This window comes from Mustela nivalis (assembly GCF_964662115.1).
Source record: "Mustela nivalis genome assembly, chromosome: 13".
Classification (NCBI taxonomy): Eukaryota; Metazoa; Chordata; class Mammalia; order Carnivora; family Mustelidae; genus Mustela; species Mustela nivalis.
Window position 1 is genome coordinate 41236810 of NC_139032.1, and position 15188 is coordinate 41251997.

Sequence of the window (15188 nt, forward strand, 5' to 3'; positions counted from 1 at the left end):
CAACACTTATTTGAATAAGAGAAGGAAGGTTGGGATGCCTGGGTGGCTCAGTTGGTTAAGCACCTATCTTCGGCTCAGGTCATGATCTCAGAGTCCTGGGATTGAGCCCCGCATTGGGCTCTCTGCTCAGCGGGGAGTCTGCCTCTCTCTCTGCCTGCCACTCCTGCTTGTGCTCTCTCTCTGACAAATAAATAATAAAATCTTAAAAAAAAAAAAAAAAAAGGAAGAAGGAAGGAATGGAGGAAAGTTGTTTTCTCTACATCTGCGGCAATGACCAATGGGCTCATCATACTTGCCTGGATGGTGAATGAAACAGGTTCTTGGCCCACTGTTCCCTCCACCACAAAGCCTTGGTTCGTCCTATCTGTGGCCACAAAGGTAAAGCAGTCAGCCTGGGAGTCCCCTCCCAGGTGCCTGTAGGCCACATCCCTGCTGTCCACATCCTGCTGAGTGAAGTTATGTTGAAGCAGCACTGTCCCCCGCAGGTAAAGCTGGCCATGTTGCGGGAGCCGGGCCAGCACGAAGGTGAGGTTCTCTGCTGGAGTGTCAGGGTCAGTCAGCTGGAGGAGGTCAGGGGAGAGCAGGCCCATGGCCCCTTGAGCCAGTCTCAGCCCCCTATTCCTGGTCACCACAGGTAAGGCTCTATCCACAGTCTCCAGTATGATCTCAAAAACCTCGTGTTTGGTCTGCAGGCCATTGCTGATGATGAATCTGGCAAAGAGAGGCAAGGGCAGCCTTCAGCATGGAATCTTGTGGAATCTACTGAAATGAAATGATAATAATACACACCTTTTACTAAAAGACATGTTGTGCTGGGACTCACATGAAAGCCCAAGGGCAGATCCTTCAGAAGGATATCGTTCTATCCTTTAAACCAGTCACGAAGTAACACACAAATTACCTACAACATTCTACACCCGAAAGTGTTTTTTCAACAATGTGGCATACTCATGTGATAGAACAGCCTCATTCTGTCAGTAGTATTTCTCAGGCTCGTCAACATTTAGTAGAATTCCTTGCCCCAAACAGAAATTTTTGGTAGATTTTTGGTAGAATTTAGTAGATACCTTGCATGAGTTGGAAGAGTACATTCATTTTACATGTTTATAATTTTGCAATTGTATTTTCTTTGTAGACATTTAATGAGGTAAGCTTTTAAGACATAATTGGGGGCCAAATCAGTGACTAATTTTAGCAATTTCACTTTATTCCTGTTTTTTTGTGGTAAATTTATTATTTTTTTTTCAAGATTTATTTATTTGTCAGAGAAAGAGAGAGAGAGCCCAAGCAGAAGGAGTAGGAGAGGGAGAAGCAGGCTTCCTGCTGAGTAGGGAGCCTGATGTGGGGTTCCATCCCAGAACCCTGGGATCATGACCTGAGCTGAAGGCAGATGCTTAACTGACTGAGCCACCCAGGCATCCCTTTGTGGTAAATTTCTTAAGAGCAGATCATATTACTCAGCCATATAATCCTGCCTAACTCATCTCCCCTCCCCGGGCCTCATTTTTACCCTTTTAGAAAGTAAAAGATTAGACCAGATGATTGCAAAGGATCATCTAACTTTAAAACATCATATGATGCTCTAATCCCTCAAATTTTTCTTGTGCTTCTTTATTTGCCTCTTACAATATATATGGGAGTTACACCAGACAAGGATTACTTACCTAATTTAAAGAAAAAATATATATCAGAAAGGTACAGATGTAGTGGGAGATCATAAGGCAGATAGGAGACAAAGCTGGGAATGGAACTAGGATTCCGGATCCCACACCTCCTGCTCTTAAAGGGTTTTTAATACAGGCCAGTTTAACAAACCACAAAGACAGACTTGTGGTACCTGAGCACCACCACAGAATGCTAGAGAGAAAGTTCAAACGATATCAACTCAAGGTATATAAAATCTCTCACACGCCCCTGGATTTGTGATACCATAATGTGCTTTTGATTTCATTGATCGCTAAATCACAGTCCACCCACCGCTGCCAAGGGCAACACGAAAACCAATCAAAATGATCTTTAGAACGTGTCCATGTGTATATTTGACTTGAAGGGCAACTGAGAGTATGGGAACTCCAAGAAGTTAGCCAATCACTGCTCTCAGTGGAGTTGATGAATTCACCACAGACCAAAGAGGTGTACTTTGAAATAATCCTGGAGTTCTATCTGTTAGTTTTTCTCCATGTACTGTGGTTGCTAGAAATACTCATGGAGGAGACACTCTTATATTCCACAGATGAAAAAAAAATGTTTTAGTAGAATATAACCTGGAATTACTTAAGAATTTTCTTTGGATTTTTTTTTTTTTAAACTAGAGAAGATACGAGGTTTATATTTATTTTGCTAATCTGACAAATTTGACTGACAAGTTCTTTATTCTTTGTAAAATATGTCTTGTCCTTCAGGGTTAAAGGGTTGATTGCTTTGCCTTTGTACAGGAGACAACCTGAAACCAGGTTGTAGGAGCACAGTCGACCAGCCTGCCTGAGGCAGAGGGCTCAGAGAAGGGAGCAGCTGGACAGACAGGAAAGGAACAGGAGTTTGGCCGAGCACAGATTTTACTTTGAAGGCTAAGCTAAACTGTTTGAGCTTTCTAATTATCTAGTTGATTAAGACTGCCTACAAGGAAAATACCATGTCATACAAAGAGAAACCAATCTATTCCTTTCTGCTAAGTGAACGCACTAAGTGGAATTTTACAAATAAAGCAAATTTTTGACATTTCACACAACTTGACTTGTAAAGAATTTAACCTGTTTTTCTTTTTTCTCTCCATAGCATTATTTTTACAGTCTGGATAAAGATTCTAGCTTTAGAACTGTACACTGAGCAAAATCATAATTTCCTTAAAACAAAACAATCAGCTGTTCTTTTGTAAAACTAAATGTTTACTAAGTCGGTTCTAAGCAAATAGGACAATTTCATTGCTGTATCATGAGTGTTTACAAAATTATTTTTGAAAAAGCAAAAGGAAACACACCCAGAAAAATATCTGTGTGTTCTTCATCTTTATACTTATTAGTCCCTTTGGCAATTTCAAATGTCAAGTGTTATGCATTTTTAAGATGAAAATCATGATCTAAAAAAAAAAAAAGAAGAAAAAAGAAAATAATGATTTCTTAGGGAGAGCTTTTCGTGAAATTATGCTTTTATTCCGTTGTTTTCCTGTTACTTTTTCAGCCCTCCTTCGCTGGAGCCCATCATCTAACCCAAAGTAAAAAAAAAAAAAAGGAGACGAGGCATTCTCTCAGGGTCTCCAATTTCTCATTTCTCCACTTCACCCCTCCAGAAACATGCTTCACGCCTCCCATTTCAAATAAAGTGGCTCTCTACTCCTTATCAGACTATCAGATCCCTATCTCACAATGTGCTATTGTGGAAAGGTTTTAAATCAGCTGTTTATAGTTTAGCACAGATTTAAGCCAAAGGACATGCATTTTTTTTTTAAAGATTTCATTTATTTATTTGACAGAGAGAGATCACAAGTAGGCAGAGGGGGTGCGGGAAGCAGGCTCCCTGCTGACTTGATCCCAGGACCCTGAGATCATGACCTGAGCGGAAGGCAGCGGCTTAATCCACTGAGCCACCCAGGTGCCCCAAGGACATGCATTTTTAGCATTAGTATTAATCAGAGAAATTAAGGAATGTATACCCCATAAAAAGCATGTCAAATATGGGTGGAGAAAAAAGGGAAAGGAGGGGTGAGACGGATCAGAGGTAAGGATCGTCAAGGGGGCTTGAGTGAGTCACGGGGGCACATTCTGACTTTCCCCAATGGAGACTGAGTTCTGAAAACACCTCAAAGCTCGGCCTCAGGATGGCCGTAATTATCTACCAATGCATGACCTGCGTGAGGCCACTGAAGCTGTCTTCAGATTCAGGCTGTCCGTCTCAGACTCCTCCCTGCCTGATGATGGGGAGCTGACCACGTCGGAAATCGGCAGCCTGCCATCAGACAGATGGGACTGAGGGCAAGGGAAGCCAGGGACCATAGAGGAGTAAGAAATATGTTTACTGAGGCCAGTGTTCCCAGCTGGGACACCGAGGCAGCTGTCTGTGCTGACCGAAAGCTAATAAACCAGTGGTGAAAGGATGAAATTTCTAAACGTGACCAGATCAAACACCTCCTTCCACTTTCACGAGTAACAATGGAAACTAGTCATAATATCGGTGGGAGACAGGGTGAACGGTCACGGTTGCCTTCCCAGTCAAAACAAGCCTAGCAGAACAAGGGCACCAAGGTCAGTGCTGTTCGCGTCCGCCAAGGTTGACCAGATGATCCTCCAAATGCTCTCCCCCACCGCCCCTGAAGAAGCCTTCCAGATCAATTTTCAAGTTTTGAAACAACAGTGCCATTGCGACGATGGCGTCCATTCCAAGGTTAAGAAGCTGGTGGTACCAAGGGGGCAGCTTCTTCTGTGGATCCATTTTTGTTTCATTTCCCCCAGTTAGCCTCCCTGAAAAGAGACACCACCAGGACTGACCACTGTCCTCATGAAATTTGGGGAATGGCTCTCAGATTCGTCTGGGGTGCCTGCCTGGTTTGATTTCACCATTACGGTGGTGCATTCAGGCTTTCTGCGTTTCCTGGCAAGAGAATTGGCTGAAGAATCTGCCATCTGTCATGGCATTTAAAAGATAAAAATGGAATCATAAATAGAGCCAGTTCCTCAGGAAAAAAAAAAAAAAAGTCCAGCCAGCATGTCAAAATGGAGGACATTAGCATGTTCTTTTAGTCCCCGGCTGCCAGCCGCTGAAGTCAGCTTGCTAATCACTTGGTGTCATCTGTCCTCGAATGTGCTGCCAAATCCTTCTTCCAGGCCGGCAGCACCAAACAATGCAGGAGAAATTTATGATTCACAAAATATTTTTGCAGAAGGTAAAATCTGACCATTAAGCTCCCCCGTTTAATTAATGCTGCCATATCTTACATTAAAAAGAGAAAGGGGAAAACATTCTCTGCCACAGAATTTATCTCTCCTACCCAGCCAAATTCCTTGCCAGATTTAACAGCAAGCGACATAAATTGAGGTGATTAGACTGGTTGCATCTATTTAATTTTTAAAAGCACCACGATTGCACACTTTCATTAAGACCGGCGCTCAGCTTTGGGTTAGATCCACCTGACAAACAACACGGCAGCCCACGAGTGGGGGAGTGAAATGACAAGATTAAAACATGGGTCTGGGGCAGATGTTAGGCTCCTCCACTATAAATATGTCAGACTTCTGGTCAAACATCAGAATGACACATTGAGGTTTCTTCCCACAGGTGCATTTTCTCCATGAATTCTTGGTACAATAGAAAAAAGTCTCTTAAAAATGAGATCTTCGCCACAGTTTGGCTGATACTCAGTGACATCAATGTAGATGACTTTCTGTGCCTCTTGGTTTTCTCATGCATAAAATGGGACCAAATCATCTCTCTCAAGGTAGTGGAGTAGGGCTTAAGGAAAATGATCGACAAAAAAAGTCTAGCACACTGCCTGACACATCACAGGTATTCAAGCAATACTAGCTTTCCTCTGCGTAAATGAAGGGATTGGACTAAATCAGTGTCTTTTCACCCCTGTTTCCTAAATTCAAACAACATCTTCATAATTTTTGCCATATTCTTCTACCACCTATACTCTTATTACTATTTTGCTTTAGATCAACACTCTTGTAGTTAAACAAATGTATTTAAGAGAAAATCTTTTAACTAGAAAAGCTGAAAATATTTACTACTAAAAACATAATCCCATAAATACTGCAGAAATAAATGCAAGAAAACGATGTTTTTAATTCTTGCTAGGTATTGTGGTCCAATGGCTTGGAACCCAAGGACAGTATTGTCTGCTAAAAAGGAAAGCAGTTAATATTGAAGAGCTGTTGAAACCAAAGGAGCCCCAGCCTGAGATTTCTTTCTTGAAACAATAAGGAGGATTGACAGGACGACGAGGGAGTAGTTTCTTACTCTGGATTCCCTGTCACTTATTGCATTCTCCCTGTACCAACCCAGGTCATTTTGCATCTTTGTGTAACTATTAGCCCAAATTACTCACTCTGAGAAACAGAGCCACAGGCTTTCTGCTAAAAGAAAATCTTGCCCAGGAGCCCAGCGTACAAAACAAACTAAAAACAATAAAAACAAAACAAAACATAAAAACAACAATTAAACCTAAAAAAACCCCGAAAGCTTTATCAGTAAACTGGGATGAGGGTCCCAGAGCCTCACCAATTCAATTCCTTCATGTTCTGTTTCCGGGAGGCCCCAAGAGGGCTTTTGTAAATCCTCAAAGCTCCATAGAATGTTCTTGGAACAATGGACTGGACCAGACCAGTGATTGCTAGTCCTGACTGCCTCAGAATCTTCTGGAGAGCTTTGAAAAATACAGATTTCTGGCCCAAGACTGGATTTAGCAGAGTCATCTCTCTGGAGTGAGAGTCAAGAATGTATTTTTATCAATCTTCCCAGTAAATCTCTTCAAGATCTAAATATTTAAAAAATTCTTGGGGCACCTGGGTGGCTCAGTCAGTTAAGCATCCGACTGTTGGTTTCGGCTCACGTCATGATCTCAGGGTCGTGGGGTCAAGCCCACCATCAGGCTCTGCACTGGGCATGGAGCCTTGTTAAGATTCTCTCTCTCCCTGTCCCTCTGCCCCTCCCCCTCTAAAACGATAATAAATAAATAAAATTTAAAATTCCTAGAATAAATGATTTCTAAAATGTCATCTTGTATGACTTTCTATGGATGTGGATTAGGAAATTTTTAGAGTATCTTCAATCCTCACATACAGAAATTTTGTAATTCATTCTCTACTCCTCAACACCATCTGATTAATATCTAAGCTTGATTTCCGAACATCTATATTTATTCATTGGCGAGGTCACTGTTTTCTCCAAATGGTTATTAATGTTTTCCACAGACTCTTCCATGGGCACTGACCAGGGAAAGTGGGAATGGACAGGAGTAAGCAGTTCCAGAAATGGGAGTAAAATTAAAAGCCCTAAATCTGATATACATTGATTAAGCCAAGAAGCACCCAACCTCCATAAGTAACAAGGGAAGAAAGAACAATCATCACTCTTCTTTGTAATTTCTTTCCTCCAAGATTAATCTTGGTACTGTACACATTGTCAGAAAAAGGGGGCCAAGGAAAGAACATAATAAACAATGATAAGAACAAGAGTATTAATAATAATAGTAGTAATAAGAGCAGCTAATACTTATTTCATTCTTCTTATGTGCCACATATTTTTCTAAGTACTTTACATGCATAAACCCATTTATATCTCCCATCACCCCTGCAAAACAAGTCCTATAAACATCATTTCCTTTCACAAAGAGGACACAAGAGCACAGGAGGAAGTGTGATTTGACCACAGAGTGGTAAGTAATGAAAGTGGTAACTGACCCCAAGACTGTGTCCACACAGTCTACACACAGTGGTAGAGAGTGTAATGTCTACAACTCTACCCCTTCTAGAGTGAAAGAACCAGCATGAAAAGGAATCCCCACATCTGACATTTTAGTTAATGCTTAGCAACACTCAAACATTAAATTATTATTTGGATATTGATCAACCAAATGATTATCTACTTATTAAGGACATGTTGTCAAGAGAAAAAAAGAGAAAATACAAGTTCAAATTTCCCCCAATTTTTTAACAGTTAATTATCTTAGCCATCTTTCCAAGTCGTAATTCCAAGAAGGCATGCAAAATCATCTTTACTGACATTTAAACAATGTCTCTCATAGCAAACATACAGAATTTAGAGAGAGAAAATATATGATAGTGATAAGTGCTACATTTACATTAATTTATAGTGCTCTTTTGAAGATTGTATTTTTAAAAAAATTTTTTTTTTTTTAAGGAAACTCTACAGCCATTGTGGGGCTCAAACTCACAACCCTGAGATCAAGAGTTGCATGTTTTATTGACTGAGTAAGCCGGGCACCATACTGGAAGCTGTATTCTGACATAGTGAAAACTGTACTGGGGGTCAGAAGCTCTTCAAGTATGGCAAATTAATCAATGGTCTCAGGGCCTCCATGTTAATTGGTAAAACTCAAGACTGCATAGGTACAGTGATTCCCCCAAAGGCTAGTCTAATCAAGATTTCTAGGTTCCTTTTTTATTTGTTGACACAGAGAGAGAAAGAGAGAGAGTGAGTGCCTGGGTGGGCTATGTGGGGAGAGGCAGGTGTGGGTGACAGGGAGGGGCAGAAGGAGAGAGAGAATCTTAAGCAGGCTCCATGCCCAGTGTGGAGCCCAATTCGAGGCTAGATCTCAGGAAGCTAAGATCATGACCCGAGCCAAAATCAGAGTTGGATGGTCAACCAATTTAGCCTCTCAGGTACTTCAAGATTTCTAGAGTTTCATCCCAGCCTTGGAGATCTGGATTTCTATCAAGGACCTTGAGACCAGGCAGCTCTGGGGACTGCTAAGTGATTGCTCCTCTAGAGTTTGTCTTCCTTCTAATCTTGTGACTAGAAATAGATTTCAGTATTTTAAATGAATGTGGACTTTCATTAATGTCGTATCTTTGTCTTTTCACCAGATTGTAATTCATCCCAATGATTTATTTGTTATAGAATTCTTAAATAGGTATACAGCCCCCAGTTATAACATTGTTTCTATGGGGACACTTGATAACAATATGATTTATGATATAGATCCTGGAACACATCATATCAAAAAGCCATGTCTGCTTGTGCTAAATGTTTACCACTAAATGCCTTTCCTCAGATAGAAAAAGATACCCCATAAAAGCAGAAAATTCACTTAGTTTCTCCTTAGCTGGGACTCAAAGGTGTTTAGTTCCTCTCCTAGAGTAGCTGGCATTTAGATGTGCTTTTTTTTTTAAACAACAGGCTCTAATTTCTTGCTTTGCTATTGTCCAATTAATCGTACACTTCCACCCTTCATACACCTAGGCAGCAGAAGACCATTGCTATAAAAGAGTTGGAAAAGAACTCATTTTCTGCCACCTTTGGTCTGTCTAAGCATTAATCCAGGGAAAGGGTTCTGAAAAGTTTCCTTGGGGCTCACCTGAAAGTGTCACGGGAGACAGCTGCCTTGCTCTTATGCACATAGCAGACTGTCTGTCCTGCTATGTCCATCTGGCTGAAGCTTGTGATGGGGACTCCAGGATAGCGGACATACTCAACCTGGCCAAACCGTGGAGGGGAGGTGATGACATAGAGCAGTTCCTCAGGTTTGTCTGTTCCATCCACAGCAAGGAGACTGGTGGTCGTCAAGAAACCCCGGTCACCTTTAGACACCACCAGCGGTTTCACAAGGATGACAATATCACCTGCACAGCAGAAGAGCTTGCGGTCAAGACCCAAATTAAAAAAAAAAAGTCCAAGGTAAAGGTAAAAAGCCAAAGGCCAAACTGTAAAAATCAAAACCACTATGGTTTAGAAAGGTTGATAGAATTACGGTTAAAAAAGAATCAGGCAAAAGACTGGAGCAGATAAGACACAGCAGGAGAAACACATATGGCCAATAGAGATACAAAAAAATGCTCAAGCTCATCAATCACCGTGGAAATACAAATCAAGATCACAAGAAGTTATAACCAGGTTGTGACTCTCTGATTTGCAAAAATTTAAAATTCTGATGACACCAAGTGTTGAAGAGGATACCACTGGTAGGGATATAAATGGGTATATGATCAGCAACATGCTGTAAAGAGTAGGATATTCACATTGGTCGTGACCCAGCGACTTCACTCCAGCTGTGTGCTGGAGAGAAGCACACACTGGCCCCCAGGAGATGGGACCAGAATGGCCACAGCAGCCCTGTCCTCATTGAAAATGCTAACCCAAATGCCTTTTCAAAAAGTAAATATGTAAGCGAGCTCTGATCTAATGGTACTACTGTATTGTAAACAGTAGTGAAATGAGTGAACTAGAGGCACATGGAACACAGAGGTAGCTTGTTACCATTTGTCCCTTGCATGAGCAAGTCCCAGAAGACCATAAACCACAGTAAGAATATGAACACGGAATTCAGGATGATGGCTCTCAAGGCAGGATGGGAGAAGCCCATGGGCAGATGTGCATTACGGTCAGTATTCCAGTCCTTGTGGTTGCACAGGTGTGTATTACGTATTTAAAAGAGAATAAATGAATGCGTGTATGAAATGCATAAATGAGGAGACATGGGCCACATGTGGACGAATGATGCAGTTTTACAAACTAAGGATGATAATTCAATTTTGTTCACTTTATTTGCTTAAAAAAAATCATAATTCCAATATTGAGCTTCTAATTTATGTCAGGCACAGGGGTAAGGCTCTTAAAACTTCACACTAACTATGAGGTAGGCTATATATAATCTCCCAGGTTATAAATGAGGAAAATAAGATACAGAAAAATGTTAACTAACTTGCTAATGATGATTCAATTAATCAAAGGTGAAGCTAGGGGTGGTTCAGTTGGTTAAGCGTCTGTCTTTGGCTCAAGTCATGGTTCTGGAGTCCCAGGATCGAGCCCCACATCAGGCTCCCTGCTCAGAGGGCCGTTTCCTTCTCCCTCTCCTTCTGCCCTTTCCCCTACTTGTGCTTGCCCTCTCTCCCTCTCTCTCTCTCTCTCTCTCTGTCAAATAAATAAAAAAATAAATAAGCAAGCAAATAATCTTTAAAAAATAATAAAATACAGGATGGAGCTAGAATTTGTAATCTAACCATCTGACTTCAGAGCACAAACTTGAACACTAGAAATATGTGTGAAGTAAATGCCATTTCTAAATTTAAAAATACAAATTGTCAATAAAATTTAAAAAGATGTTAGGTCTGATGAGGAACAAAAAAATAAAATATCAAGGAAGTACAATGAGACCAGTAGTTCTCAATGAGTGGCAACTTTGGTCCCCGGGGCATATTTGGTAATGTCTGTAGACATTTTTGGTGGTCATAACTGGGGGTTCCTACAGTCATCTAATAGGTAGAGGCCAGAGATGCTTCCAAACATTCTATAATGCATAAGAAAGTCCATTACAGGATGCCTGGGTGGCTCAATCGTTAAGCATCTGCCTTCAGTTCGGGTCATCATCCCAGGGTCCTGGGATGGAGCCCCACATCAGACTCCCTGCTCGGTGGGAAGCCTGCTTCTCCCTCTCCCATTCCCTCTACTGTGTTCCCTCTCTCGCTGTGTTTCTCTGTGTCAAACAAATAAAATCTTAAAAAAAAAAAAGTCTATTACAACAAAGATTTATCTGTCCCAAAATGTCAGTAATCTTAAGACTGAGAAACTCTGTTTCAGATGATTAAGTTGGTCTTTTTGGTAGATTATTGGTGCTTTTAACTCAAAATGCTATCTAACTTAGGTGCAATGGAGAATCAGAGAGCATCTTAACTTTAAATCAAAACCTGAGCCCCAGATGGGGCTTGCCTCCTGGGAGTCAAGATGAACAAAGCCCAGGACATAAAAATCACCTACAGAATGTTTCACCAGGAGCAGAAGATGGATCTGAGGGGAGGAAGAGCATCTGGGCTTCCTCTCAACGCAGTTTTTCAGCACAGTGACAGCAGAGTACGGTTCAAGGTCAACTGTTAGATGAAGTCCCTTTAAGCTTCTCTCAAAGATAACTCATATCATTTTTGCCACTGTGCAAATCACAAGCCACAGAACAATGGAAGGCCCGATGTTATTTATAATCGCTCTCAAATGGAGGCAATCTAGATGCTCGATGTTAGGGTTATGGTTTAGTTTAAATATTCAGTGTAGTTTTATTCAGAGATGAACAATGACAGTTCTCAAGTTATGCTACAACCTGAGAAAATTCACACTAAGTTAAAAAAAAAAATACAACACTCTATAGATGTAAAACACACCATGATGTAAAAAGGAGCAAAGAAAAGGAATCTGGAACTTCTGAAAATGCTAGTAGGTTAAAATATCTGTTTGATATAAGTTTCATGAATCCTTTCGGACAAGAATCACAGGTCAGTTCCAGCAGAGAATGGCCAGGCGCTCACCAGCCTCATTTCCTGGGCGCACCACTAGAGTTTCCACTGCTCAGACTTCCCTAATGTGGCATTCAGACACTGGAAGGTGCAGAAGACAGGTGCCTCCAAGCCCGGGCTAGGCATCCTCTCATTTTCCTCCGTGTTTCACTTCCGGAGAGTCTCCAAGGCCTTCAGTCAGGAAAAATCCTCTAGTTGGAAAAAATCCCCAGATGGTTGTGTAGAGCAGAACTCCTCCCCTCCCCCACCCCGTGAATGCACTGTGCTTAGCCAAGGGCAGTCTGTCCTAACACATTAGCCATCTCAGCCAAGAGCAGTCTGTCCTAACACATTAGCCATCTCCACGACACAGGACTTGCATTACATTTTGCCTGAACATGCACTGATGATGAACGTAGTAGCCTTTACTTTATGGAAAGAAAGAAATGCATACAGTCATATCTAGCTTCTCTAAGGGTCACTTATTGGCCATCTTCAAGGAACATATTTTACAACTGGGAAACAAACTAATAAAATATGTTATTTTAGAACCCCAAATAAACATCTCAAAATCAATCAAGCTGACGGCAACTGAAAAGAGAAAGATTCAGGACTGCTGGATCTCGATCATACAGGTGATGTAAGATCGCCGTCCTCTGAGCTTCCTGGCAGCAAGGCAAAAAGGGAAGCATTCTGTCAATCAAAAATGTATCGAAGATCCAAGAATATGCTTGGTCCTAAGAATATAGAGACTCTGGGATGGTGCAGATGAACAAGAAATGAATTGTGTCTTCCTCACATAAACTCTAAGCAACGCTTTGGGGTGGTGAGAGTTGCGTAACATTAAAGCTTACACTTTGCCTTGTCGAGTTTTCTTCCCAGTATTTTTTCACCCTCCTCCTTCTCCCGCTTAGATGCTGCTGAGTCCCATTACACGAATGGGTCTGCTTCATGCAAGAGCAGCTTAGTATCTCCTCGTGTTCTCCCCTGAGAGAGCTGGTATTAACACTTTCACAGTGAAAACAAGCAACAGTCTAACCTTTTCAATGACAAAGTTCCTTTTTTGAGCTCTAAATTTTAAAATATGTTTTTATTTCTTTTTGTAATTATATTGGAAATGTTTTTCCCCTGAGACTTTGTTTTTCAAGTAACAGCTCTCTTCCTGAAGAGAAAATTAGAGTTTTCGTATTGATTTGGTAAAATGTTACTTGTAACAGAAAACCCTGACTCTTAAAGCAGCCCAGGCTGCCATGTTGTGGGCAAGGCTGGATTTCCAATAGGCTCTCGAAATTCTAAAAACGACAAATTGATGGGCTACTCTCACGAGCCTCAGAGCTCCCAGGCAGGGCAGGTGAGGAGTCAGGGGGGCAAATCATAAGAGATGGAATTTCAGGTACAAGGGATAGAAGAAAGAAAGTCAAAAAGAGAGGGAGGTAGGGGCGCCTGGGTGGCTCAGTGGGTTAAAGCCTCTGCCTTCGGCTCAGGTCATGATCCCAGGGTCCTGGGATCGAGCCCCGCATCGGGCTGTCCGCTCTGCGGGGATCCTGCTTCCTCCTCTCTCTCTCTCTCTCTGCCTACTTCTGATCTCTGTCTGTCAAATAAATAAATAAAATCTTTAAAAAAAAGAAAAAGAAAAAAGAGAGGGAGGTAGAGAGAGGAGAGGGGGAAGGAAGGAAGGGAGGGAGGAGGATTTAGTTGAAAACCTTTGAGTGTTTACAGCAGCTCACTTCTGGTTCTAAAACTTGGTCCCAATAAATATTGAGAGAGATGTTTTTACCTTTTCCCATATCCTTGATGGTTATGTGACAGTCCAGTGCTGGTGATCTGTTGTCACCATCCCAGAGGTAGAAGGTAAAGGTGTCTCGATCCTGGGAATCCATTGCTCCGGTGTGCGTGTATCTCAGCAAGTTCAGGTCCACCTCCTCCTGAGTGCACTTCATGCCGGGGTAGACAGGGACCCAGTCCCTCCCTATCTGAAAGGTGCCAGAGTTAGTCAGCCACCCATGTTTTTTTCTTAACAAGTTATGTTGGGTTTTTTTTTTTAAGGTTTTATTTATTTATTTGACAGAGAGAGATCACAAGTAGGCAGAGGCGCAGGCAGAGAGAGAGGGGGAAGCAGGCTCCCCGCTGAGCAGAGAGCCTGACGCGGGACTCGATCCTAGGACCCTGAGATCATGACCTGAGCCAAAGGCAGTGGCTTAACCCACCGAACCACCCAGGCACCCCTCTTTACAAGTTAGGTTAATTCATATTTCCTATACTCCCTGCAAGCCTCCAAGAGAAATAATATTTCAGGGAAACTCCAGATTCAATTTATTTTTTTGCCATTTTATCTTATTTTTTTTTTCCTTTCAAAGAAATACATTAAAACAAATGAAGACCTTGGGAGAAAACTACCTTCAACCAAAAGATTTGTGACAGTCTTGTGGCAATTCAACAGTGGCGCTACTTCCAAGGTATTTATCATGAGTAATCACAGCTGATTAGATATTCCAATTAATGAGAGCAGGTGGGTAATCGAGCTCCTGAAATTGATTCTTTAAAAATTAAATATGTTTCATTTGAGGGTTCCTTTTTTTTTATTTTTAGTTCCTATCATCATACAATTAATCAAACCTATTTTTTTCAAACTGGTTTATCACTGGACTTATCTGAATTAGATAAAACAAAAATAAGATGGATGTATTTACTCCCAGTACATTTCCCAGCTTTATTGAAGCCCAGAGAAAATTAACAAGATCCCGATCATTCTGTTTATATCGAGTCAGCAAAGAAACATAACTGCAAATATCATATATTATTTTTTTATCAATATCTCCTAAAAAACATGCTAACATCAGTTAAGCACATATTCTGTACCGAACTCAGTGCAGAAATTTTGGTATCCTCAATTAAAAGAGGTACTTATGCTGGGGGAACTGACAACTGAGAGTATTCAAAACACAATATTAATAAATCTGTATCTGATTTATACTAATTTTCTTGTTATTCTCTGAAGATACATAACTTTCCCCAAGAATAGCTCATGAAAGTCATTTGACAAAATTCAAGAAAAATGTCATCTTACAAATTTTTTGTACAATATAATCCTGTACTTTTCCTTGTCTGGTTTAAGAGACTAAAATAGAAATTTAAATCCTTGGATTTTTTTTTTCCTTTGACACATTATTCTATAGACCCCCAGCTCCTGGCAAAAATGCCTCACCGCCCCACCCCACCCCACCACCACTGTGTTACCACTTCTCTTTACATCCT

General features: G+C 41.2%; 1 protein-coding gene across 3 annotated transcripts in view; it reads right to left on the bottom strand.

Annotated features, from left to right (window-relative positions):
• Nucleotides 1–15188, bottom strand: part of FREM1 (FRAS1 related extracellular matrix 1) — a 187797-nt gene that overhangs the window by 51054 nt on the left and 121555 nt on the right. For all 3 annotated transcript variants that reach the window (XM_082695032.1, XM_082695031.1, XM_082695033.1), the window contains 3 exons: nucleotides 13711–13902; nucleotides 9032–9296; nucleotides 297–711 (listed from right to left, as the gene is read on the bottom strand). In XM_082695032.1, coding sequence (XP_082551158.1) covers nucleotides 297–711; nucleotides 9032–9296; nucleotides 13711–13902 — 872 coding nt within the window. The remainder of the gene's footprint in view (nucleotides 1–296; nucleotides 712–9031; nucleotides 9297–13710; nucleotides 13903–15188) is intronic.